Source organism: Rhinatrema bivittatum, chromosome 1, assembly GCF_901001135.1.
Source record: "Rhinatrema bivittatum chromosome 1, aRhiBiv1.1, whole genome shotgun sequence".
Taxonomy (NCBI): Eukaryota; Metazoa; Chordata; class Amphibia; order Gymnophiona; family Rhinatrematidae; genus Rhinatrema; species Rhinatrema bivittatum.
The window spans coordinates 333,533,351-333,560,838 of record NC_042615.1 but is presented as its reverse complement, the minus strand read 5'-3'; the positions used below and the strand labels follow the sequence as shown (position 1 = coordinate 333,560,838).

The following is a 27,488-nucleotide window of genomic DNA, read 5'->3' as shown; positions in this document are numbered from 1 at the left end:
AGGGGCCAAGGGGAGTGGATCAAGCTGATGCTGCCACCACAAAACACAGGAAGGACTTCCCCACTGCACATCAGTGGAGCAGCTCTGTTATAGAGGACAGTGGTAGGAATAGATTTGGAAGGTTTTAGTATTGCAGATACCCCACCCTTCACCACCTGGAAAAGTAGAGGTGATAAGGAGAAAACAGATAAAGGAAGCATGGCCTATAAGCCATGGGGTAGCAGAGTTGGAACCAGCAGACTAGAACTCTCCAGAAACCAACAAGATCTATGTCAACAGACTGGTGATGGCTGGATACGATCCAGCAAGACCATGGATCTTAGGAGGCTAAATATTTAGTTAGTAACTTTACTAGCTTGGGTAGCTGTTTAGATTATTACAAAACTTGATGGTAAAATGAAATGGATAGGATAGCAGTGTTGAATTAAGTATAGCCAATATGAGTACATACTTTAGATTTACCTTTTTTTTCCCCCTACTGTATTCTTACTTAACTGTTAATAGTATGACACTTGCAAGGGGTTTTGATGAGGATCAGCACCGCAATGCCCTTGACTTAATTAGTTTGGTAGTGGCTTAAGTTAGGAGGAACTTTCAAAAAAATGTCAAATATTAATTTCTCCTCAGGAGGCAAATAAGACTTAATGTAAATGGAAGTGTTTGTTTTTTTGTTTTAAGTTGTTACTTGAATTATCTTTAAAAAAATAAACTAAAAAAACTAATTTTTCTGCTTGATTATGGTGAAGTGTTGAAATGTATTCTTTTATTAAGCCTAGCTACATTTATTTTTTTTTCCATCAACAGACCATCAACACTGTATCAGAAGTCATTCGAGGCTGTCAAGTAAATCAGGACTATTTTGCTTCAGTAAATGCACCCTCAAATCCTCCAAGGTAGGCTAAGGGAATAATGGGTCAATAGGATAATCTGTTTTCAGGAAGCACTGTGTAAGGAGGCTGTTCTGTAGGGACTTTTTTTGCCAGTAGTATTAGAAAGTCTTTAATGAATTGGGTTGTTTTAGTGCAGTTGGGTATTACATTTTGAAAGGGAGGGGTTTCATGATTATTTTTATATTCCTTGAAAACCATCTGGCATGTTCATATTTGACCTCATTGTTTTAATCTCCTTTTCATCAAAGTTCCTGTTGCCTCCTTTCTGAGTATTCATGTTAATTTAGCTATTTGAGGCCTTTGTGCACAAGGCTTTTGGATTGTTTTAGGGCAGGCAGAAGTAGTCATTCCTTTCACCAACAGAATTGGAAGTTTCTTCTGCAGTACCATAAAACTTGTAAATGTTTTAGGTTGTTTTCCTTCTCTGCAGCCAAATATAGGCACCTTCACAATTTCAATAGTTCTGTATAAATTGTTGCACCCCACAATAGTTATTATGTCTTCAGTACTTTCATCTCTTGTGTCTACATTCATATGACACCCCTCCTTATCTCCATGGAGAGCAGTGTCATCTACAGTGCATCATGGGAGTTTGAAGCCCTTAGAACCTGAGGTGGCCACTCATCTGGCCTATTTCATTATTTTAATTTCTTTTTATAAATCAAGCATCAAACAATCTAAATACCCAAGAGTTGAAGACTTTTTATGTGTGTATTTTGCCTTGTGTTTTTGTGAGATGTACCATTCAAAAAGGAGGCAGGGCAACAAAGTGAACATTTACCCATCTTTTATGGCTTTTAACATGTTTTTCTGCTGTCTAGGCAGGTGTAAAGTTGAGGCAAGTTCATCATTGCAGGGTCTTGTCATGGGGCTGGAAGTGAGGTGGCAGGTATGTCTGAGAGGGGCTGGAGGCAGACTATGAGCTGTCAAGGGGAGGGTGCCCTTGGAAGCAGCAAGTATGGGTGCCCCTTTGAGCATAGAGCCAGCGCCAGTCATCCCATTCACCATGTTCTAGGGCCACCCTGGATTTCTGTTAAGCCTCAGGTTTGCTCTTGCTCTGCCCCAGGTCCACTATAACATATCTTAGTGTTCGGTTTCCTCAAAAGCCTGTGGAAAAAGTTAAACTCAAGGAAGCACAGGGAGGAGCATCACTTTCATTTGTGTGAACAGAGACATTTTTGTGTGTTTATTTTTTTTTCTCGTGCTCTTTTTTTTATATTTTTCTAAGACTTCCAGCTTAATCAGAGCAGTGGTGTGAGCTTTAATTCACTACTGTCCTCGGAAATTTTCCTCTCTTTATGTAAATCAGCCCAGCCATTGCAGCAACCATCCTTGGCAAAGAGCTACAAGCTGCAATACCTTTCGGAACTCAGCTAGCAGAAATCCTGTTTACCCTCTAGGTAACAAGTATTCACTTCCAGTCCTCTAGGGCTGCAGAGAGATCATCTTTTTAGGAAACCCCTTATGAATATGCATAGAATAGATTTGCATGCACACTACTTCAGTTGTATTCAGATCTGTCTGAATTCAGTTGATTTGCATGCACACTACTTCAGTTGTATTCAGAAATATCCTGAAAACCTGAACGGTTTGTGGATCTTGAGGACTAGAAAGGAATACCATTGCTCTAGGTGTTGCTGCTTCACATTGCCCGAGACCTGCTCCCACCTTGGAGCTATAAACCTTGCTGTTGCAGCATCTACATTTCTTCTGCTGATCGAGGAAGGAAAAACCATACCCAGGAATCAAACCCAAGTCCTCTGCATGGCAATGTGCAACATCATTACTGAGTCACTGGGCTGGCCCTGAATTTAGAGACCTTTGATGTTTTCCTATGAAATCAATTATTTTATTTCTCAAATTTAGAATGCTTATAAAATGAAGCCTTAGGTTACCTCATTTGATTCCTTCCTTTACAAATGTGGTCCAGGCTTTCATAAGAAATTATGTAAGCCACAATTTAAAAAATTCTATGGTATCCTTCATGTACTCTGCAGTATTTTAAAGTACTTAAAGCAATGGCTAAGAAGAATTGTCATCCTATATTCTGGTTTACTGTTTAGACCAGGTGTGGCCAATTCCAGTCCTCAAGAGCCATAAACAGACCTGGTTTTCAAGATATCCATAATGAATATGCATGAAATATATTTGCATACAGTGGAGAGAGTGCATGCAAATCTGTCTCATGCATATTCTTTGTGGCTATCTGGAAAACCTGACTTGTTTGTGGCTTTACAGGACTGGAGTTGACTTTCCCTGATTTAGACTTTATAAGGCTCTACTGCCCTAGCAACAGCCATATTAGCAGAGAAGTTGAAAATATATAAATTGTAGACTAATAGCTGATTGATGCATGCAGTTTATAAGGTCATATTTGGCACAGATGTCCATAGAGACCAATTGGATCTCATTTCTATGATATAATATTTGACTCTTCCAGTCAGGAAAGCAACAAAAACTTTTAAAAATAGTGACATGTCAAAACATAATTTAAATGCAGTAAATAAATCTAGATTAGTGCATCCTATTTGAATGCAAAGTTAAATAAAATCAGATTTAAACTGGTGTAGAGATGATTTCCCATCCCTGGCTATGCATCTCCTGATTTACAGTCTTTACTGAATTTGGTGAAATATATTGGGTCCAATAGTTTAATCCATTGTATAACAGATGGCATGGCTTTTTTTTGTCTTTGGTTTATGTTTGAACAGACCTGCTATTGTAGTGCTGCTGATGTCCATGGTGAATGAGAGACAGCCATTTGTTCTGCGCTGTGCCGTCCTTTACTGCTTCCAATGTTTCTTATACAGAAACCAAAAAGGACAAGGAGAAATTGTAGCAACACTTCTTCCTTCAACCATTGATGGTAAAACAATTAGTAGAATTTTATTTAGGTTGCTGTCTAATGTTTATGTGAGATGCAACAAAAAAACTGCCATTAAACTGGTGATAAAATGTCAAATATTCAAAATTAACTTTTAATCTCATACAGGCCGATGCAATATTTTCGCATGGAAAACGGGGGTGCTCATGATTTGAGCGCCCTCTCTCCTAGCACACTTCAGTCTACCTCTCTAATATGCAAATGGTCTGCTGCAGTAAAAAGGAGGCACTAGGGGAAATTGTGTGCCCTTAGTGCCACCTCCTCAGCAGGCACCAAGGAGAGGTGACTGTCAGCAGGTTAGGAAAATGGATGCTGGTTAATTGAGCGTCCCTTTTCCTAACCTGACTGCTGGCACACTTTTAAAAAAAACCAAAACATTTTTTTAAATGTTCTTCTTTTTCTGTTTCTCAGACTTAATATCACCATGATATTAAGTTGGAGGAAGTACAGAAAAGCAGTATTTTCTGCTTTTCTGACAACTTTTTGGGTGCCTCAAAACTTAACACCTGCTCAGGACAGGCGTTAATTTTTGAGGGTAAAAATGTGCGCTTCGGGCGCACATTTATTTTTTGCATCAGGGAAATAGCTAATAGCCTCATCAGCATGAATTTACATGTGATGAGTGCTATTATCGATGTGCGTTTTGGACGCGTTAACTCTTGTTTTGCATGGGGGGGGGGGGGTTTATATGCGTGTCCAAAACACGCATCCAGTCACTTGTTAAGCTGTGCGCTATGCACGGTATTGCATCGGCCTGTCAGTCTTTTACAACATGCTTTCCTATTGGAGTGCTGCAGATAAATGGTTGGCACTGTCAATATAAATCTTTCCTAGGTCCAACACCGATTAATAGTGCCCTATAAAAGTAAGGTTTGTGTTTCTTAACATTAAAATGTTAATTCTTGAAGCAGCAGCCTGAATTGGAAGACAAGATTTTTACACTGCATAGAAGAGGCACTGCTAGTATTGTGGATTTTGTTTGCTTATGCTGTTGGGTTTTAGAAAAGGAAACCATTTTTAACCAGAAACAGAGGTCTGCATGGCACCTCAGTCTTCCTCCTTAACTACTTCTGTATCTTACCTTGGACCCGACCCCTTCAGTGGCACCAAAACGCATGCCCTGTTGGATGTACTAAAATGTCAGCCGTGTTCTTGATTGTTTTTTGCTTTGTTCTGATTTTTTTTGAGCAATAACTTTTCTCTTATTTATATATATATTTATTTTGGATTCCTTTCTCTGCCAGGGCAATTTAAACATGCATTAAATGGCACATTTTAAAAAATGTTGGCAATAAAAAAAACTATCCTGAAAGGATGCTTAACAGATTATAAAATGTAAAATGAGTGCCTTCCGCAGAGACCATACGGTCCAAATGTGTATCTGAGGCAGTATGATATGAAGTGACTTCCATGGCTCATAACAAGTGGCAGAAGCAGGATTCAAACCCAGTTGCTTGGTTCCCTGCCTTTGCTCTAATTGCTAGGCTATCTGCTATTTCCTGGTGGGGTCCTAGCTGCGATTTCCTTAGTGCTTAAAACTGTCTTCCTACTCCTGGTTAATTTCTGCAAGGAAGAAGCCCTTCTGTTGTAAGGGGTTCTGCATTATATAGTTATTGGAGAACATATCACATCCCAAGTTATTTTGATGGGGGGAAGGGGAGGGAAAGGAGATTTAAACAAATGTATATCCAAGTTGATGTGTAGTGGTGAGAAAAGGTTTTTGCATTGGGTATTGCTGGCATTTCTCTAAACATTGCATTTGCTGAAAGCATGCTTAAGCTCTAGATAGGATATTTAGTTTTCAGTTTAAGCTTATTTTCACCCATAAATTCCCAGATTTTTCAAAAAGTGACAGTTGGTTTAAATCGATTTTCACCTAATTTTAGACTGATTAAAGAGTAGCTCCAGAGCTGTATATGCAGCATCTCAAGGCCTTCAGCAACTCTTGGAAGCCAGTGCGGGCCAAAACACCTGCAGTGTTTCAAGTCCTACCCCCACCAGCATATGCGCTTGCCCTCCAGTGCCACTAATATGATGATTCAAGTCCAACCTTCTGTCCCACCAAGCAGTCAGTGTCTGCTGCTTGGTACCGCCAGTGTAGCATTTAAAGTGGGCCATACTCACCAGAAGCATTTTCCAGCAGCGTCCCTGGCCACACACACACACACGTATACACGTACACACGTACACACGTACACACGTATACACGTATACACGTACACACGTACGCACACACATGTACGCACACACACACGTACGGGAGCCTCAGCAAGCATGCTGCCGAAGGGGAGAGGAGATATCTGGAGCCACCACTAGTAAAGATGAATGCTGTTGCAATGGAGGGAAGGAGGGATCTTGTTGGATGTGTGGGGAAAGAAAGTGACATGCTATGCAAGGGATGGGGGTAGAGATAGTGATGCTGCTGAGTGAGTGAATGGGAGAATCTGCTTAATATTTTTATTGTCTTGGCTTCTGTCCACATAATAAACTCGTATATTTACTCAGAAAAACAGTCACCTGTCCACTAATTTTCTTTTATTTTTATTATCATATTGAACCCTGATAGATTCCCAGGAAAACTAACTAAATAAATAAAAGGTCCCTAGCTATAGGTAGATTGATATCCATGGGGAATGAGAGAGAGCTATTTGTTCTATGCTGTGCCATTCTTTATTGCTTCCAGCTTTTCTTTTACAGAAACCAAAAAGGGCAAGGAGAATTTTTAACAATTGTCTGCCTGTTAGGGGAATTTGTGTGTTCAAAATTTAGAATATGTTTCTCCGAGGACAAGTAGGATGGCAGTCCTCATACATGGAAGATGTCATCCGATGGAGCCTGGCACAGAATTTTGATTTCAAAGATTCTAGAGCTTTTATCATGCTCTACTGTGCATGTGCAGCTGTAGTAACCTCCTTGCCTCCCTCAAGTTTCTCCCCCCCCCCCTTCCCCCATAGAGCCTGTAAGACATGGTTCTTTGATCTCTCCCTCACAGCTACTGGAGTGCTAGTTCTGAAGCTACAGAAGCTGTGTTTTCTAACAGGGCCCTAGGAGTTTGTCTTTTTCTTACAGAACTTTCAGTAGGCCTTTGTGGTTCTTATTCATGCCTGGATCAGTCCAGACTCCTGGGTTTTGCCTCTCTTCCAGCAGATGGAGACAGAGAGAGTTTCACTGACACTGGCATATAACTTGGTGTGCCACCTGCAGTCCCTCAGTATTTCTCTGTCTCCAGCAGATGGTAGAGGTGCAATCCCTGTAGTCCAAAGAAAAAGGGAATTCTGAAGATATTTAAGGTATTCCTCCCAGGAGGGTTGGTAGGCCCTCGTGGGGCTGTCCCTCCTGGTGCTGAGTCTTTTGCATCGAGTGTCACATGTATGATTTTTTACCCACCGGTGAGAAGTTGTACATGTGCATGCGATGCAAAGAGCTCCTGGCTCTCAGAGAACGAGTCCGATCTCTGGAGGCTAGAGTGGCAGACCTGGAGGAGCTGAGGGAGACAGAGAGGTATATAGATGAGACCTTCAGGGACATAGTAGTCCAGTCCCAACTTCAGACTGGCAGCCCTGGTGCTGCCTTGGAGGAAGAAGGTCTCATAATGGGAGAGCACCAACCAGATGTAGCAGGAAAGGATCCTGTAGCAAGGACCTGCTCTCTAGGTGATGCATTGTCCTTTCGCACTGAGGATATCCCCCCAAGGCCTACTGCCCAGGAGGGAAGGGTTAGGTCGGCCGTCATAGTTGGTGATTCGATTATTAGGAATGTAGATAGCTGGGTGGCGGGTGGGCGTGAGGATCGCCTGGTAACATGCCTACCTGGTGCGAAGGTGGCGGACCTCACGCGTCACCTAGATAGGATTTTAGATAGTGCTGGGGAGGAGCCGGCTGTCGTGGTACACATGGGCACCAACGACATAGGAAAATGTGGGAGGGAGGTTCTGGAAGCCAAATTTAGGCTCTTAGGTAGAAAGATTAAATCCAGAACCTCCAGGGTAGCATTCTCTGAAATGCTCCCTGTTCCACGCGCAGGTCACCAGAGGCAGGCAGAGCTCCGGAGTCTCAATGCGTGGATGAGACGATGGTGCAAGGAAGAGGGATTCAGTTTTGTTAGGAACTGGGGAACCTTTTGGGGAAGGGGGAGTCTCTTCCGAAGGGATGGGCTCCACCTTAACCAGGGTGGAACCAGACTGCTGGCGCTAACCTTTAAAAAGGAGATAGAGCAGCTTTTAAACTAGAACAAAGGGGAAAGCCGACAGTCGCTCAGCAGCGCATGGTTCGGAGAGATGTATCTTTAAAGGATACTAATGATGCATTAGAATTAGGGCATCCCGACAGTGAGGTTCCAATAATTAGAAAAGTAGTCCAAGTGCCTGTAACTAAAAACTCACCTGAGCTAAAAAATTCTAACTTATCCCTATCAATTAAAAAGCAGAATAAAAATACAATCAAAAAACAAACTTTCAAATGTTTGTATGCTAATGCCAGAAGCCTAAGAAGTAAGATGGGAGAATTAGAATGTATAGCAGTAAATGATGACATAGACTTAATTGGCATCTCAGAGACATGGTGGAAAGAGGATAACCAATGGGACAGTGCTATACCGGGGTACAAATTATATCGCAATGACAGAGAGGAGCAGTCGGGAGGAGGTGTGGTGCTTTATGTCCGGGATGGCATAGAGTCCAACAGGATAAACATCCTGCATGAGACTAAATACAAAATTGAATCTTTATGGGTAGAAATCCCTTGTGTATCAGGGAAGACTACAGTGATAGGGGTATACTACCGTCCACCTGGTCAAGATGGTGAGATGGACAGTGAAATGCTAAGAGAAATTAGGGAAGCTAACCAAATTGGTAGTGCAGTAATAATGGGAGACTTCAATTACCAACAAAACAATAGAGCAAGTTACTGTCCTCGGGGGGGGCAACTACAATGAACAACTTGGACGCATTGAACAGAGATGGATCTTTCAACTTGATTCAGTTACTCCTAATGGACTAAATCGGGAATTAGAGTGGCATCTTTTTACTTAGAATCCTGTCAGGGCCACCTAGTTTAATTGCTGTTTGCACTGCTAGTTGCGCCTCAGGAACGGGGGCAACTGTGATTGGCCCCGTCTGACCATGTGATCTGTCAACCTGAGTTCGCGCCAACTCCGTGGGTTTTAAATACCTGTCTGCATCTAAGATGGACGCGCTCCCTGCCAACTTTGAATTCCTTCAGCATTCAGGTATGTGTGTAATCACTTGTAATTTATGTCGACTATTTGCCATTCTATGTCCTTACCGGTGTACGTTTTATTTACAGTGTCTTGTGAAAACTCTTGCTCCCTCCCGATGCAGCCCTCGGCGAAACACGGGACCGTGTCGGGGGACACATTCTAACCTGTTGCTATTCTAAAATTATGGAGTTGCCGCCTAAAATGAATAAAAATCTACTTGCTCTGTAGAGCTTTGATGAATCTTCACGGTTTGGACTAAATTATTTTTCTGCACTTATTGCTGGGAGACTTCAATTACCCCAATATAGACTGGGTAAATGTATCATCGGGTCACGCTAGAGAGATAATGTTCCTGGATGGAATAAATGATAGCTTTATGGAGCAATTGGTTCAGGAACCGACGAGAGAGGGAGCAATTTTAGATCTAATTCTCAGTGGAGCACAGGACTTGGTGAGAGAGGTAACGGTGGTGGGGCCACTTGGCAATAGTGATCATAATATGATCAAATTTGATTTAATGACTGGAAAAGGAACAGTGTGCAAATCCAAGGCTCTCGTGCTAAACTTTCAAAAGGGAAACTTTGATAAAATGAGAAAAATTGTTAGAAAAAAACTGAAAGGAGCAGCTACAAAAGTAAAAAATGTCCAAGAGGCGTGGTCATTGTTAAAAAATACCATTCTAGAAGCACAGTCCAGATGTATTCCACACATTAAGAAAGGTGGAAAGAAGGCAAAACGATTACCGGCATGGTTAAAAGGGGAGGTGAAAGAAGCTATTTTAGCCAAAAGATCTTCATTCAAAAATTGGAAGAAGGATCCAACAGAAGAAAATAGGATAAAGCATAAACATTGGCAAGTTAAATGTAAGACATTGATAAGACAGGCTAAGAGAGAATTTGAAAAGAAGTTGGCTGTAGAGGCAAAAACTCACAGTAAAAACTTTTTTAAATATATCCGAAGCAGAAAGCCTGTGAGGGAGTCAGTTGGACCGTTAGATGATCGAGGGGTTAAAGGGGCACTTAGAGAAGACAAGGCCATTGCGGAAAGATTAAATGATTTCTTTGCTTCGGTGTTTACTGAAGAGGATGTTGGGGAGGTACCCGTAATGGAGAAGGTTTTCATGGGTAATGATTTAGATGGACTGAATCAAATCACGGTGAACCTAGAAGATGTGGTAGGCCTGATTGACAAACTGAAGAGTAGTAAATCACCTGGACCGGATGGTATACACCCCAGAGTTCTGAAGGAACTAAAAAATGAAATTTCAGACCTATTAGTAAAAATTTGTAACTTATCATTAAAATCATCCATTGTACCTGAAGACTGGAGGATAGCAAATGTAACCCCAATATTTAAAAAGGGCTCCAGGGGCGATCCGGGAAACTACAGACCGGTTAGCCTGACTTCAGTGCCAGGAAAAATAGTGGAAAGTGTTCTAAACATCAAAATCACAGAACATATAGAAAGACATGGTTAATGGAACAAAGTCAGCATGGCTTTACCCAGGGCAAGTCTTGCCTCACAAATCTGCTTCACTTTTTTGAAGGAGTTAATAAACATGTGGATAAAGGTGAACCGGTAGATATAGTATACTTGGATTTTCAGAAGGCGTTTGACAAAGTTCCTCATGAGAGGCTTCTAGGAAAAGTAAAAAGTCATGGGATAGGTGGCGATGTCCTTTCGTGGATTGCAAACTGGCTAAAAGACAGGAAACAGAGAGTAGGATTAAATGGGCAATTTTCTCAGTGGAAGGGAGTGGACAGTGGAGTGCCTCAGGGATCTGTATTGGGACCCTTACTGTTCAATATATTTATAAATGATCTGGAAAGAAATACGACGAGTGAGATAATCAAATTTGCAGATGACACAAAATTGTGCAGAGTAGTTAAATCACAAGCAGATTGTGATAAATTGCAGGAAGACCTTGTGAGACTGGAAAATTGGGCATCCAAATGGCAGATGAAATTTAATGTGGATAAGTGCATGGTGATGCATATAGGGAAAAATAACCCATGCTATAATTACACGATGTTGGGTTCCATATTAGGTGCTACAACCCAAGAAAGAGATCTAGGTGTCATAGTGGATAACACATTGAAATCGTCGGTTCAGTGTGCTGCGGCAGTCAAAAAAGCAAACAGAATGTTGGGAATTATTAGAAAAGAAATGATGAATAAAACGGAAAATGTCATAATGCCTCTGTATCGCTCCATGGTGAGACCGCACCTTGAATACTGTGTACAATTCTGGTCGCCGCATCTCAAAAAAGATATAATTGCGATGGAGAAGGTACAGAGAAGGGCTACCAAAATGATAAGGGGAATGGAACAACTCCCCTATGAGGAAAGACTAAAGAGGTTAGGACTTTTCAGCTTGGAGAAGAGACGACTGAGGGGGATATGATAGAGGTGTTTAAAATCATGAGAGGTCTAGAACGGGTAGATGTGAATCTGTTATTTACTCTTTCGGATAGTAGAAGGACTAGGGGACACTCCATGAAGTTAGCATGGGGCACATTTAAAACTAATCGGAGAAAGTTCTTTTTTACTCAACGCACAATTAAACTCTGGAATTTGTTGCCAGAGAATGTGGTTCGTGCAGTTAGTATAGCTGTGTTTAAAAAAGGATTGGATAAGTTCTTGGAGGAGAAGTCCATTACCTGCTATTAAGTTCACTTAGAGAATAGCCACTGCCATTAGCAATGGTTACATGGAATAGACTTAGTTTTTGGGTACTTGCCAGGTTCTTATGGCCTGGATTGGCCACTGTTGGAAACAGGATGCTGGGCTTGATGGACCCTTGGTCTGACCCAGTATGGTATTTATTTAAGGATGAGCAGGGGGTCTGGGATCCTTGCCTGGCTCGGTCTTTTGCCGCTGGGGGTGTATATCTGGTGGAGCCAGTTCCCCCCCCCCCCCCCCCCCGGAGAACGGTTGGAGTCCCACAGCTCTTCTGCTACAAGCAAGTACCTTTTGTGTTTTCCTTTGGGCTTTTTGTTAAAGTTAAAAAAGAAAAAAAAAGTAGAGAGGCAGTATTATAGAAGCTGCGGGTGGAGCTTGAGCTACTCGGTAGCTGCTGGTTCAGGCATGCTCAGGCGGCAGAGCTTGTCGTCTGTGCGGCATGGTGGTGGTTGTTTGCCATGCAGTCGGGCCTCCTTTTGCCGGTGCGGCACTTTTTTGTTTTTCTGAGATGGTATGCAGCAATGCTTACTGCTCATGCGGCGATGTGTGTGCGTGGCTTTCTTGCTTTGGGCTGCCTCTCTGGTGGAGAGGGCGGGTCAGGGCTGGCAGAAATCATGCTGGAGCGGCAGCCTAAGAAAAAGACAGTCATGGGAGCGCCTTTGAAGTTGGCAGACCCTCTCCCACTGGGCATGGGAAAGGCAGCCATGTTTGCTGGGGCTGAAGGTACTTCCGGGCTGTTTCGGGGGTTTGAGAATCTTCCGCCTCCTGTTGTCTCCAGTAGCTCAGGGCTCCGCTAATAGGAGGGAGCCCGATTCTGATGAAGAGGGGGATTCTTCTGGGGATGGTTTGGAGGATCCCGCAATGTTTTGTTAGTTTGTGCTGCTTATGCATGAGGCATATTTAGCGAGAAAGGCAGCTGGGAAGCAGTTGGACCGGGCTTAGGGGCTCCTTGGTCCGCTTCCTGGCAAAAGACCTAGAAGCTCTAAGGATGAGGTTCCTCGGTGAACTTACAGGGTCCTCTGGATGAGAGAAGGTCCTGGCAATCCTGATGTTGATTCTGAGGATTCAGGGGATGGAGTTCCACAGGTATCTCCTTCGCTTGATCCAGCTGCTCCTGATAATAGCCTGGATGTACCGGATCCAGATGGAGGGCTGAGCCAGGTGCCAGTTGCTGAAAGCGACGACCCAAAAGTGGTGTGTCTTTTCCGTAAGGAAGAGTTTTGGCCCTAAATCCCTCATGTTCTGGAAGACCTGGGGATCAAGGTTCCTCAGGAAGAGTCTGATCAAGAAGGAGTACCTGGTCATGGATGGCCTGATGCGTCCAACGAAAGCCTTCCCTTTTCATAAATAGGTGAAAAAGCTGGTGGTCACGCAATGAGACATTCCAGAAACTGGCCTGAAAGTAGGACCGGCGATGGCGAAGTTGTATCCATTGCCTAAGGATACGCTTGAGCTGTTGGCGCTCCCAAAGGTGGATACATCGGTGTCTGCGGTCACTAAGAAGACCACCATCCCTGTGGCTGATTCAGCGGCGCTGAAGGATATGCAGGACAGGAAGTTGGAAATTCATCTCAAGAAGATATTTGGGGTTTCTGCACTTGACATACGCCCTGCTGTGTGCCGTAGCCTTATGCAGAGGGCCAGCTTAGACTTGGTTCAGCAGTTGCAGTCTACAAGAACATTATCTGTGTCTCAGGCTAAGCAGGAGGACTGTCTGGAGGTGGCAGCGGCTTATGTCGCGGATGCCTTGTATGACCTCATCAGAACTTCTTCGAGAATTCTGATGTCTGCGGTCTTGGCCAGACGTCTCCTTTGGTTGAGGAACTGGTTGGAGGATATTTGGTCTAAATCTCGATTAGGAGCATTACCTTTCAAGGGAAAGCTACTGTTTGGAGAGGACTTGGAGGAGCTTGTGAAGATAAGCCGAAAGGAATCGAGTTCCTTTGAGCTGTCTCATTCCCGGTGAATGGAAGGTTTCTTCAGAGTAGGCCTTCGTCAGGAGCCCAGAGTCAAGGAGCCGGCAGGCAACAATCCTGGAGCCAATCCTTTTGAGGGGGCAGAAAACCAGGCAGAGAGGGTATCAGCCAGGGTTTTGATGGAGCTAAGTTCTCATGGTACCAAAAAAAGAAGGGTTCTTCCATCCAATTTTGGATTTGAAGAAGGTGAATGTGGCTCTCAGGGTTCTGCGTTTTCACATGGAAACTCTGCATTCGGTCATTGCGGCAGTGCACAATGGAGAGTTTCCGGCTTTGCTGGACTTGACCGAGTCGTACTTGCATATAGCAATCCATCCAGATCATCAATGGTTCCTACGGTTCATGATCCTCGGAAGGCATTTTCAATTTTGTGCTCTGCCTTTTGGTTTGGCGACAGCTCCACGTACGTTTACCAAGGTGATGGTGGTTGTGGCAGCAGCACTCAGGACAAAGGCATTTTAGTTCATTCATATCTGGACGACTGGCTAATCGAGTGAAGTCGGAAGCCCTATGCAGTCAAGCAGTATCTCAAGTCTTGCAGCAGTTGAGGTCCCTAGGCTGGGTGGTGTACCTGGTGAAAAGTCAGCTCACACCATCCCAGATTCTGGAGTTTTTGGAAGTGCACTTTGACACCAGGTTAGGAAAGGTTTTTCTTACCAAGGGTCGCAATCTCAAGCTGCAGAAGCAGGTGCATAGGCTGTTGGATATGGTGGTGCCTAGGGTCTGGGACTTCCTTCAGGTATTAGGATCCATGGCCTTGATGTTGGAACTAGTTCCTTGGGTCTTTTTGCACATGAGACCTCTCCAGAGGTCTTTTCTTTCTCACTGAGATTCTTTGTTGGAACAGTTTCATCTTCCACTGTCTCTCGAGGAGCCTGCCAGGTCCAGTCTTTCATGGTGGCTTAGTCAGGATCATCTAGGTCATGGAGTGGACTTAGAGGTTCTGGACTGGGTGGTAGTTTCCACTGATGCCAGTCTTTCTGGTTGGGAGGCAGTGTGCCAGGGTCAGTCGGCCCAAGGGCAGTGGTCCAAGGAAGAGGCGTCCTGGTCTATCAATCGTTTGGAGAAGAGGGCGGTGTGTTTCGCATTGCTTGCCTTTCTGCCTCTGTTGCACTGTAGCCCTGTACATATCTTGTTAGACAATGCAACCACTGTGGCTTATATCAACCGACAAGGGGGAATCAGGAGTCAGGAGGCTCAGGAGCTGGTTCTCTGGGCAGAGCAGCACCTAGTATTGTTAGCAGCATCTCAGATAGCTGGGGTGGACAATGTTCAAGCGGAATTTCTCAGTCGCCAGAAGCTGGACCTCCGGAAAGTGGGAGTTGTTGGAGGAGACAATGACTGCTGTGTCGACGGGGTGTTCCTCATCTGGACTTGATGGTATTTCAAAGGAGGCACCTCGCTTCTTTAGTCTCAGAAGAGATTACAGGGCAGAAAGGGTCGATGTCTTAGTCCTACCTTGGCCCTGAAGGATTCTTCTTTACGTGTCTCCCCCCAATGGCCGCTGGTGGGAAAAGTAATAAGACAGACAGAAATTCATCCCGGATAAGTGATCCTGGTAGCACCAGAGTGGCCACAGCGCCCGTGGTTTGTGGACCTAATCAACCTGGCAGTAGACGGTCTGTTGCAGCTTGCTCATTTGCCAAACTACCTTCGGCAGGGTGCAATATTTTCAGATTGGGCAGATTGCTTTTGTATCATGGCTTGGCTTTTGAGGGGAGGCGTTTGAGGGAGAAAGAATATCCAGAGGATGTCATTTCCACTTTATTGCAGGCTAGGAAGACTTCCACTTCCTTCTCCTATATGAGGAGCTGGAGTCTTTGGGTCCTGGTGGTATGGGTCAGGGAGTAAAACCTTCTCAGGCCTTGGGGCTGTCGAGCATCATCTTAGCCTTTCTGCAGAAAGATTTGGTGAAGGGCTTGACCTTTAACTCTCTCAAAGTGCAGTTGCGGCCTTGAGCTGCCTTCATGGCAAGATACATGGAATGTCTTTGGTTGCGCACCCGGATGTGGTTTGCTTCTTTCGGGGGCAAAACATTTGCATCCTCCAGTGCGGAAAATATGGCCCTCATGGAATCTTAACCTGTTTCTGAAAGGAATGTGTGTAGCTCCTTTTGAGCCTCTAAAGAAGGCAATTGTGAAGGACCTCACTTTGAAGGTGGTTTTTCTGGTAGCAGTTTGACCAGAAGAATTTCGGAGCTACAGACTTTTCTTGTAGGGAGCCCTTTTTGAAGATCTCGGATTCTGGGATCTCTTTAAGGGATGGTGCCTTCCTTTCTCCTATACAGGTTGTGTTCCATCTGAGCCAGATGCTAGAGCTTCCGGCTTTCTCAGATTTGGACGTGCCCACTCTGCATGCTAGGGAACTGAGATGTCTGGATGTGAAGCGGGCTTTGTTGCGTTACCTCAATGTCACCAATAGCTTTAGGGTGACTGATCATCTCTTTGTGCTATGGAGTGGACCTAAGAAGGGCAGAAGGTCTCAAAGTCCACAATAGCTAAGTAGTTGAAGGAGGCAATAAGCTCATTTATGTTTGTAAGGGGCATCCTATCCTGGTGGGATTGAGAGTTCACTCGATTCGGGCTTGGGCGGAGTGCCAGCAGGTGTTGCCGCAAGAAATTTGTCGAGCGGCTACTTGGAAGTGGTTGCTCACTTTTGCCAGACATTGTTTGGATGTCCAGGCTCCAGAGGCTATGGGCTTCAGTGAGAGTGTCCTTTGAGCGGGACTCTTGCAGTCACACCCTAATTAGGGAAGCTTGGTTACTTGCCAGGTGTCTGAACTGAACCGGATATGAACAGGGAAGGAAAATTGGTTCTTACCTGCTAATTTTTGTTCCTGGAATACTACGGATCAGTCCAGAGTCCCACCCTGCTTGAGGGAAGAGTCTGCTCGTATTTCTGTCATATTTCTATTGTATATAGGCTGCAGAGCTGCTCAGGATTTCAGGTTTGTTCTCCTGGTTCGGAGTTGTGAAGAAAAGATTTGTTCTAGGGTGGGGTTCTGCCTTTTCTCCTGCTCATTGTGGGAGGTTGTTTTCTTTCATTAGGATTGTTATGGGATGAATTTTGGCCTGAATACAGGTCAATACTGAGGGGACTGCAGGTGGCACACCAGGATATATGCCAGTGTCGGTGAAACCTTTTGGTCTCCATCTGCTGAAAGGGAGGCAGAACCCAGGAGTCTGGACTGATCTGTGGTATTCCAGGAATGAAAATTAGCAGGTAAGAACCAATTTTCCTTTATTTCTATTTTATTTTTCCTTTTTTCAAGATTCTCTTGGCCTGCCGCATGGCAGGCCTAGTGCCTAATGCAGCCTGGCAGAGGTTTCTTCTTTCCTTAATAAATAATGCTGTGCCTCCAGCTTGTTTGTATTGCTCTCTTCTTCAATTCATCTGTTTTTGTGCCTTTGTCTGTGCCTCATGGGACCCACAGTCTGGGGTCTGTGTATGATCTGGGTTTGCCTCTAGCATGGGGGCTTGCTTGAGCTCCTATCCAGGCAAGTGTTCCCTGAAGTTTTGTCCAACCACTGGGCATCAATGGAGGCTCAGGCAAAACAAATCCAGGACTGGAATGTTCCCATGGAGAGGAGAGCTCATCCTCCCCACATCCCTGGGAACTAGTCTCCATGGGCCCAAATTAATCTTCACCTCTGGTGCCCTGGGTGATATAACCTCCCCTCCTGTTTGTCGACTTGCACTGGCAGAGCAGTCTCCTTGGAAGAGAGGGTGAGCATGAGCCTGGGCAATCAGCTGTGCTGCTGCTCTTTTGGTGCAGTGCCCAACATTGGTTGCTCATGCACATCCATTTGCAGAGCACTGATGGTCAGATGCTGGGCTTTAGCCCAGGAATGCTAGAGCTGCTTAGTGTTGGTGCCATTGAGGGGCTGTCGAGCATCATAGACACCATCGATACTGTTGAATTCCGTTGATGTCACCGAGCGCAGTGGATTCTGTTGATATTCTGGGTGCCGTTGATACTGTCGAGTGCCATGGCACTATCAATGCTGTTAAGGCCGATGGCACTGGGGATGCTGTTGAGCGTTATGGCCACTATAATCACTGTCGAGCACTGTGGGCACCGACAATGCTGTCAAGCGCCATGGCTGTTTTTGCCATCAAGCTCTGGAAGCCTGTAGGTGCCGTCTGGTGTTGTAAATGCTGATGAATGCCGCATGCACCACTGAATGCCATCAAAGGGCACCATTGAGCGCCACGTGACATAAGGTGCAATCTATGCCTCCAGGTGCCATGGAAGCCACTGACATCATTAGACAGTGTGAGCGCTGCCGACACCATAGGGTGTCATTGAGGAAGTAGAGCGCCGCAGGCGCAGTTGAGGCCAGTGAGTGCTGGTGGGCATCAATGCCACTGAGTGCTGTGGGTGCTGACAGATGCTGCCAAGGCCATCAGTACCAAAAAGTACCAGAGGTGCCATGGATGTCTGTGTCACTACAGGTGCAGTCAGTGCCATTGCTGTTGTGCACGTCAGGGACGCTTTTCCACTATTGAAATGATAGGTGCCATTAGGGGTGTCAAACATTGAGTCCCATTGCCACACGCGCAATGAGTGCCTTACAACAACATTGGGCCACCCAGGCCAAGTGCGCCAGTGCAGAAGCTGCGCCGTCCAGTTCCCTTGCATGCCTGGTAGAATGCAGCATTGATGGGGATCAGTGCCATCGCACACATCATGTTGATCAACTAGCTACTGTGCAGTGAACCACCATAGGTACTGGTTCATGCTGTGGCATGGAGCATGCTGTGTTGTGGGCTGCAATGCCAATGTAGAACTAGGTGGGCATTTCAATCTCTGGTGCATATGTACCACTGTTGGGAAAAGTGGAGCACCATTGCACAGTTGTAAGGCACTGCAGTAGCAGTGCTAAGGTTAAGCGTTGAGGCACCACCATTATTCAGTGCTCTCTGCTGTGTGTCAAAAAAAAAAAAAAGTTAAAAATAAATATTGGTTTACACTCTAGATTCCCTTCATTGAAAAGCTTCCAGGGCACATTCCATTGCAAGTGCTTTGCTCTTCCAGGAGCTATGCCTCTTTGCAACTCTTTATATCCTATAATCCTAACAGACTGGGCATAGCAGTCACCAAACATACATTGTCTAACTGGGTAACATACAGCATCCAACATCACTACACATCAGCAAGCCTACAAATTACAGACTCCTTCAAAACTCATCAAGTTAGAGCTATGGCCATCCATTGCTCATCTGCAAGTAGTACCTCTTGAAGACATCTGCAAAGCTGCAGCTTGTTTGTCAGTACACACCTTTACGTACAATTGCTGTTTGGACAGCCTCTCAAGGCGCGACAGTAAATTCACACAAGCAGTTTTTGCATAGCTTGTTCACCCATTAGTCTGTCCATAATGGGGTCTGGGTTGTTTATTGAGTAAACGTCCCTCTGCAACCCTCAGCTTGGGACTCCCCACATGTCAAGACTAGTTCAGTCCTGCTTATCAACAGAAAAAGCAAATTGGCTTATTGTAAACTATGGTTTCCATAGCTAGCAGGATGAATTAGTCATACTTAAATATCCACCCTCCTACCTGGAAAGTCAACTACTACCGTGTTTCCCCGAAAATAAGACAGTGTCTTATATTAACTTTTGCTACCAAAGATGCACTAGGCCTTATTTTCAGGGGATGTCTTATTTTTCCATGAAGAAGAATTCACATATATTGTTGAACAAAAAAATGAACATTTATCATATTCTGAATAGTTGTCTGGTTATGCTGGTTTGTGATGACAACTAACTGTGAATCCTGCAGGGTAAAAAAATCACAGCTGCATGCTCTGGTGTTCTGTGCGACGGGCATGCTCCCAAATAAAAACTTTGCTAGGTCTTACTTTCGGGGGAGGTCTTATATTTAGCAATTCAGCAAAACCTCTACTAGGTCTTATTTTCGGGGGATGTCTTATTTTCGGGGAAACAGGGTAGCTAGATTTAGCTCTAAAATCGATTGAAGAGGCTCATGAGACAATGCCTGCGTGGGAATTCCCAGACATGCTAAGAAGAGCTAAAAGTTCTACTAGCTAGGACAGACAAGTCTATTCGGTGATGCCAGATGATGTCACCCAAATGTCATGGCTAATTCATCCTGCTAGCTATGGAAAACACTGTTTACAATATGCAAACTTGCTCTCTCTAAGGTGTGACAGATAATTCAATTAATAAAGTAAAGCAGAAAGAGACGAGACTAAAAATACCTAACAATTTTAGTATTAAAAATGTCAAATTCCAGTAATTTTATGGAAATGAGATTTTTATGATTGGAACTTCTGATTCTTCTTTTTTGGACCCCTAGACTAGGGTTTTATTTTCAGAATTTATATTGAAGAATAAAGAAAAACCTGTGAGAGCTTTTTTCAGGGAAAATATTTGCACCATGGTTTAAAAACAGTTTAAAAAATGTTGATGATGAATTGCACCATTTTGATAGATGCACTAAGGTGTTCCTGTGAGTGTCCATTATATTCACTTCAGCTTGATCCCTCCTGAGGAAGCCGTCTGGCGAAACATGGCCGTGTTGGGGGCCTTAGTCGATACTTCTTCTGTTTGGGAATAAAAAGTGTTTGAAGTGCTTAACCCAGAGCTTTCCAAAGTGTGTGTCGCGACATTTTAGCGTGTCGCCTGTAGTGTGCCGCTCAAGCTCAGTGCACGTGACGGGGTGGAGCAAGTGGTAAACCGAGGGGAGGTCGGGGAGCCAATGCGCCGCCGGTGGACCTCATCCACTGGCGGCCGCATTCGCTGAGCAGTGAAGTATCGCTGTGCTGTGCAGCAGGAAAATCGGCAGGGCCGTGGTGGAGCTCTCTTCACCACGGCCCGAAGAAAAAGGTCGCGTCTAAATGTGCAGATGCTCCTCCTCCTTCCTGCCCGTGCGGCCCCGGAAGAAAAATGTTGCTGGAGCCGCGCAGGCAGGAAGGAGGAGGAGGAGGAGGAGCAGCATCAGCCACGTGCAGAAGAGGAGCAATGTTGTTGCAGCGGGCTGAGAAGAGGAGGAGGCCTGGTAGCAGGGACGCCGCCGCGGATTGGGCTGAGAAGATCAGGGCCACCGCCACGGATAGGCCCGAGAACATCAGGGCCACCGCCGCTGCGGATCGGTCTGAGAAGATTAGGGCCGCTGCAGAGCCCTTCCTGCAGCGACCAGTGAAGAGGAGGCCCAGAGGCAAGAGTGTGTGTATGAGATGAGTGTGTGTATGAGATGAGTTGAGAGACTGTGTGGGAGTGAGGACCTGAATATTTGCAGAGACAGCATGTGAGAGCCTGTGTATGTGTGTGAGAGAGAGAGAGCATGTGACAGAGCCTGTGTGTATGAATGATTGTATGAGAGAGAGCGTGTGAAAGTGAGAGCCTTCGTGTGTGTGAGAGAGAGAAAGCATGTGAGAATGAGAATCTGACTGTGTTTGAGGGAAGAAGATAGATGGAGAGAAAAGAAATAGAAAAAAAGACAATATGAAAGGAATTGGCAAAAAAATAAGAAAGGGAAGGTGGAACAAAAAAGCCTGTGACCAACCGATTAGAAACTAAGACAGCAAAGGTAAAAAAAAAATAAATTACTTTTTAATGATTGGCACATGTAATCTTTGGTAATGTGCAAGAGTAGCACTTTCTCTATGCGGATCTCACAATGTACGAGATCAGCATGGAGGAAGTGGAAGGCCACGGGGCCTGCACAGAGGAGGCAGCAGAATGGGCTTCAGTGCCAGTAGCAGCAATCAGTGCCTCCCCAATAGCCATGCGGCAGTGGCAGCAGAGGAATGAGAGAGGCTCTAAGGTTGCTGGCAAAAGAAAGAGAGGGGGTCTGCCTTTAGTGTGTGCATGTGTATGCATGGGTGTCTGCCTGAGGGTGAATGTGTGTGAATGCATGGGTGCCTACCTGAGGGTGTGTCTGTGTATGAGAATGAATGGGTGTCTTCCTGGGATTTGTATGTGTGCGAATAGGTGCCTGCCTGTATGTGGTGTATGTGTGTGTGAGAATGAATGTGTGCGTGCCTAGCGGGTGGGGAGGGAGTGGTGTGAAAATGATTGGGAGCTTGCCTGGGTGTGTGTATTTGTGTGAGAATGATTGGGAGCTTGCCTGGGTGTGTGTGTTTGTGTGAGAATGATTGGGAGCTTGCCTGGGTGTGTGTGTTTGTGTGAGAATGATTGGGAGCTTGCCTGGGTGTGTGTGTTTGTGTGTATGTGAGGGAGTCAGTGAAAGTGAGAGCATGACTGTGTATGAGAAAATCCAGGGGCGTAAGAGTGTGTGTGTGTTTGTGTGGGGGGGGGGGGGGGGGGTGGAGGGGGAGAGAGTGTCTTAGAGCCTGAGAGTGTGTCAGTGTCTGTGAGAACGAGAGGTTATGGTGGATATAAGAGCATGAATGTGTATGTATGTGACAGTGTTTGTGTGAGAGAGAGAGGATAACCTCCTAATCCTCGACAATGTCAGGGTGACTGGAAATCGAGCTCCCACCTATGGACAGCAGGGGCTTTTTAAAATCCTCATTAGTTTTAATTATTGGGTGTTATTTGATATATGTGCTGTTTTGAAATATTTTATTGGGGCTTGGGAAATTGTAAAAAAATGTATATGATTTTAATTAATAGAAATTCTATTTATCAGTAGTTATAAAATATTCTTTTATTAATATGATTTTACTATTATAACTGATGCTTGATTTTATTTGTTTTATGAGGAATGGTGGTTCTGTTTTTCCATTGTTACACACAGAGTCTGGCTTCTTGGGGTTTCCATTTCAGTTTTTGTCTAATTTGTGCTCCTTTATTTTGTATTCTGTATTTGGTGAGGGTCTGTCTCTGCTGTGTGTGTGTGACCATGATGAGAGATTCTGCTAGCATGTAGTGTCTGTATAGGGCTCTATAGCAATCGGGTTTGTTTTGTTTCCTCAGTAGGTGGTGTATTGGTATTCTAGGACCCAGTGTAATATTTACCCTTGCTTTTGTTGTTTGAGTCCTTGGTGGTGTTACTTTTATTTTACGATGGGATTGCAGTATAGATTTTTAGTGTCTTTTTTTGCGGGGTTTTGTGTTAGTTCACAATGTGCCTTGCAGTGGAAGCTGTTTGTGCTGCTGTTAGGTGTGAGGTAACACCAGAATTTGAAAATATCTTTAGTATGATGAGCTGTAAGGGAAAACATCCAAGCTCCATTGTTTGGGGGAATTTCAGTGATGCACAGAGTTAGAGAACTGGAGGTGCAGGATTTATATTGACATTCTGTCCCTTCCTATATATTCTAGACTTCACTCTCATAGCCATATAGAATTAGTTGAATGAGGCTATCAAATAATTGTATAGTGTGAAACTGGCCAGCTTTTGGACTTTTTTTATTAACACCAAATATTGTATGTGTGAGAATAGGTGCCTGCCTGTATGTGGTGTATGTGAGACAGCTGAGGGGGGATATGATAGAGATATTTAAAATCATGAGAGGTCTAGAACGGGTAGATGTGAATCTGTTATTTTGTCTTTCAGATAATAGAAAGACTAGGGGAGCACTCCATGAAGTTAGCATGGGGCACATTTAAAACTAATCGGAGAAAGTTCTTTTTTACTCAACGCACAATTAAACTCTGGAATTTGTTGCCAGAGGATGTGGTTAGTGCAGTTAGTATAGCTGTGTTTAAAAAAGGATTGGATAAGTTCTTGGAGGAGAAGTCCATTACCTGCTATTAATTAAGTTGACTTAGAAAATAGCCACTGCTATTACTAGCAACAGTAGCATGGAATAGACTTAGTTTTTGGGTACTTGCCAGGTTCTTATGGCCTGGATTGGCCACTGTTGGAAACAGGATGCTGGGCTTGATGGACCCTTGGTCTGACCCAGTATGGCATGTTCTTATTCAAAAGCTGTGTTCATCCCATCAAGCTCATACATCTCATTAAAGAGGTAAATTGAATAACAAAATAACTTTGTTTTATTATTGTTACTCATAAATTATAACAATAACATTAATCTTGGAGTATTATATATTTTTAATATAAATGAAAGGTTTTCACAAGATAGGTTGTGTCGTGAAACATTTTATTTATGTATATATTTAAGGAAACATACATAAATTGTCGAAATACATTTTGTTTGTTTAACCTTTAACCTCTGGTTTGTTAGTAGACTGAATTACTGTGTCGTGAAATTGTTTGTCTAAAAAGTGTCACCAACATGAAAAGTTTGGAAAGCTCTGGCTTAACCAATTGGAACACTGTTAATTTGAGAGATTTAAAAAATTAACAAAAGTTATTTTTGAAATTTGTACTGTTGGATATTAATAGCTGTACCTCACACTTTTTTGCTATCTTTCAATATACTAGAGATTTTCTACCCATCCTGACTTTTGTTTGGATTGCTGTCAGATTGGCTAAATCATCGTCCTATGCTTTATATTAGGCCAAAATAAGATTTTCTTTAATATAATTTAATTTTATTTATCTTGAAAACATACATTTTTTTAAAATGAAAACCTAACTGACCAATTATTTGTTGTTAAACATTTTTACAAAAATTTAATTTCTCTTATATTCTTTTTTGTTTGTTTCCACCTTCCCTAGCAAATTCAGTCTCAGCTGGCCAGCTGCTCTGTGGTGGTCTTTTTTCCACAGACTCCCTCTCCAACTGGTGTGCTGCTGTGGCTTTGGCCCATGCTTTACAGGGGAACGCTACCCAGAAGGAGCAGCTGCTAAGAGTCCAGCTTGCCACAAGTATTGGTAACCCGCCCGTGTCTTTGCTCCAACAGTGCACCAACATCCTTTCACAGGTACAGTTGTCACGTCATGATGCCGCCACCTGACGTTTGCGTAGATATGTAGAACATGATGGCAGATAAAACAATCAGGCCGATACAGTACAGTAACCTGCCCTTGGATGCGCGTTTTCCCTTACCCCTTATTCAGTAAGGGGCAGAAAACGTGCGTCCAACCCGCGGAACCTAATAGCGCCCTCATCGTGCAAAATGCATGTTGATGGTCCTATTAGGTATTACCGCGCGATACAGAAAGTAAAATGTGCAGCCAAGCCGCACATTTTACTTTAAGAAATTAGCGCCTACCCAAAGGTAGGTGCTAGTTTCTGCTGGCACCAGGAAAGTGCACAGAAAAGCAGTAAAAACTGCTTTTCTGTGCACCCTCCGACTTAATATCATGGCGAAATAAAGATATAAATGGGCCGGCGGCTGTCGGGTCGAAAACCGGACGCTCAATTTTGCCGGCGTCTGGTTTCCGAGCCCATGGCTGTCAGCGGGCTCGAGAACCGACGCCGGCAAAATTGAGCGTCGGCTGACAAACCCGCTGACAGCCGCCGCTCCGGGCTAAAAGGAGGCGCTAGGGACGCGCTAGTGTCCCTAGAGCCTCCTTTTGCCCGTTTCTACCGCCGGGCCTCATTTAAATAGAGAATCGCATGCACAGGTGAGTGGTCTGTGCGCGCGTCGGGAGAGCGGGCGTTCGTCTGCTCTCCCGCGGACTTTACTGAATCGGCCTGAAAGTGCAGCTTATCCAGTCTGCAGGGCTGTGGGCAGCTCTTCTTTTAGGAGTTACCTAAAGCTGATTCATATCTTTCAGCATTTCAGGAGGAAAAAAAAGACTTTTTTGAAATAAGTGAAAATGTTGAATCATGCTGCAAGCTGTCTGAATGACTGGAGAAGCACTGCTGTGAGTTTTCTACACAAGTGTGTAGGCTGCTTGTGTAAGAACTGTATGTTCTAAATACAGCAATTAGTTATAACTGTGCTGCCAAGAAGGTACTAGCATTCCCTACTACCTTTGAAAAGCAGGATGTTTGGCATTAGATTGCAGCAGTGCTATTGACAAGGATATAGCCCAAAGTATAGTTTGGACAAGAATTGCATGCTTTGCTCCATTTTTTTTTTTGTTCATCTGTTGGGCAGTAGTTGCTGTTTTATTTTAGTGTTTTGTTACCCATTTATCTGAATTTCAAGGTTCTTGCTCCATCTTTGACTTCCATCTGGCTTGTCGTCTTAATAGAAGGAAGGATTCCAGTCCTCAAAGTGCAAAGTGTTTAAAAAAACAAAACAAAACAGGAATGGATTAAAGGTCCCTCTTGTGGAGCCGGTCAGGCACTGTCACATTCTAAAAATAAAAAGGGGTAATACCTTTCTTGAATCTCCATATGGGTTCGGTTTTGCACATACAATGGCAGGAATGACGCCCTCTCTCATATGCAAGAACCATGATACTTGCAGCCATACTGAATTTTGATAAAAGTTGACAAGAGCGGTTGGTTGTGGAGCCTATGTTTTGAAGAGCTACTTTCATTTGTGCAGTTGATGAATTTTCAGATTTATCTGTCCATGGTCGTATTTACCTGTACACCATAATTGTGGTAATAGAATGATACATCTTATAGATCATATAAACAAACTGAATCATTTTAAATGACTGTACACCCATTACATCTAAAGAGAATCTGTGTCCACATGTACATATACAAATGCAGTTGTAAAATTTCCAAATTGTAATTTTGGACTAATATATCCACATACCCATTTTAGTGTACAAAGCATTTAAACATGATGGGATTTTTTTGTAGTAGTTTAACTTTTTGGCAGTTCTGATACATTAAATTGAACTTTCAATGTATGATTTTCAGGGCGATAAGATCAACAGACGGGTATGTATCTTCTGGCACTGCTTAGGTGTTCTCTGATACAGGAAGGCTTTCCCCTTCACTTTCAGGTCATGGGTGTTTGCTTATTTTTAACAGCTTTGAAGTGATTTTACTCGCACTGCATTTCACTTTGCTGCCAGTTTGTTCCTGCTACTCCCTCTTCCCTGCCCCGACCCCCACCTTGGCAAGCTCTTGCAGAATCTGTAGGAGCTGTAAAGAGCAAACTGCAGGGGATGAGGCTCTTGGGATTAGACTGGTGCTACTTCTTGCTTTCCACCAGGTGGTAGCCTCTACCCAGCACTCTGAATTCTTGCAGATGGATTTTGTGCAAAGAAATATGTTCCTCTTTATGCAATACCCTGTATCTTTTTTCTTCAAATGTAAAGTTTCTACATAATGAGTTATTGTAAATAAGACACTCCCTATTTTTTTAAATCTAGTTTTGCAAATAGCTCAAATCCTGCAATGTCAGTACTCTACAAAATCTTTTTTTTTTTTTTTAATGGGGACAATTTTTAAGACTGACTGTTTTCATTTGGTGAGAAAAAGACCGGCCAGAATAGTAACCAGACGTAATAAAATGTGCATTATACAGAATAGATAGTTTTTCAGTACAAACCCACCCAAGTATCACATAATAGAAAAAGAATAACCTAAATAGTAGAGCATAGCAGCTAGTGTCTGTTTTACCCTAACTCTAGTAGTATCCCACAAGAGCTATACTGTAGTAGTTTAAAAAAGAAAAAAAAGATCAAGGTTTGATGTATATATCTATCGGTAAAAAATATTTTACCATGTGATTGGGTCCTCGCACCTTATTTTATTTAGATTTTATATACTGTCATTCCATGTAATGATCACAACGGTTTACATAAGTAACATTGATTACTATTTATCAACAAATCTTGAAGGTTTACATAGGTAGTATTCAGAAGCAGAGATCAACATATCTCAAATGAAATAAGATGTTCAAATACATATTAAATTGCTTGCTAAACATCTAAGACTTCTTAAGTAATACAGGAAAATAATATAGCATCTTCCCATTTACAAACAAAAGAAATATTTATCAGTGAAATAGCTAATCCCTTTTTACCAATGATATGCATATATTCACAAAATGATGAACAGGTAGGTAGCTATTTGTCAGTTTTGACATAGAAAATCTCATGACCTCTTTATATAGCATATAAAATACTGTATAAATGTG

At 43.6% G+C, this 27,488-nt stretch overlaps 1 protein-coding gene across 5 annotated transcripts in view; it reads left to right on the top strand.

The window, feature by feature from the left end:
• Window positions 1-27,488, top strand: part of USO1 (USO1 vesicle transport factor) — a 232,084-nt gene that overhangs the window by 109,194 nt on the left and 95,402 nt on the right. For 3 of the 5 annotated variants that reach the window (XM_029598247.1, XM_029598222.1, XM_029598211.1), the window contains 4 exons: window positions 805-893; window positions 3,602-3,756; window positions 24,208-24,413; window positions 26,261-26,281. In XM_029598247.1, coding sequence (XP_029454107.1) covers window positions 805-893; window positions 3,602-3,756; window positions 24,208-24,413; window positions 26,261-26,281 — 471 coding nt within the window. The remainder of the gene's footprint in view (window positions 1-804; window positions 894-3,601; window positions 3,757-24,207; window positions 24,414-26,260; window positions 26,282-27,488) is intronic. The other 2 variants (XM_029598239.1, XM_029598230.1) reach the window with 1 other exon arrangement.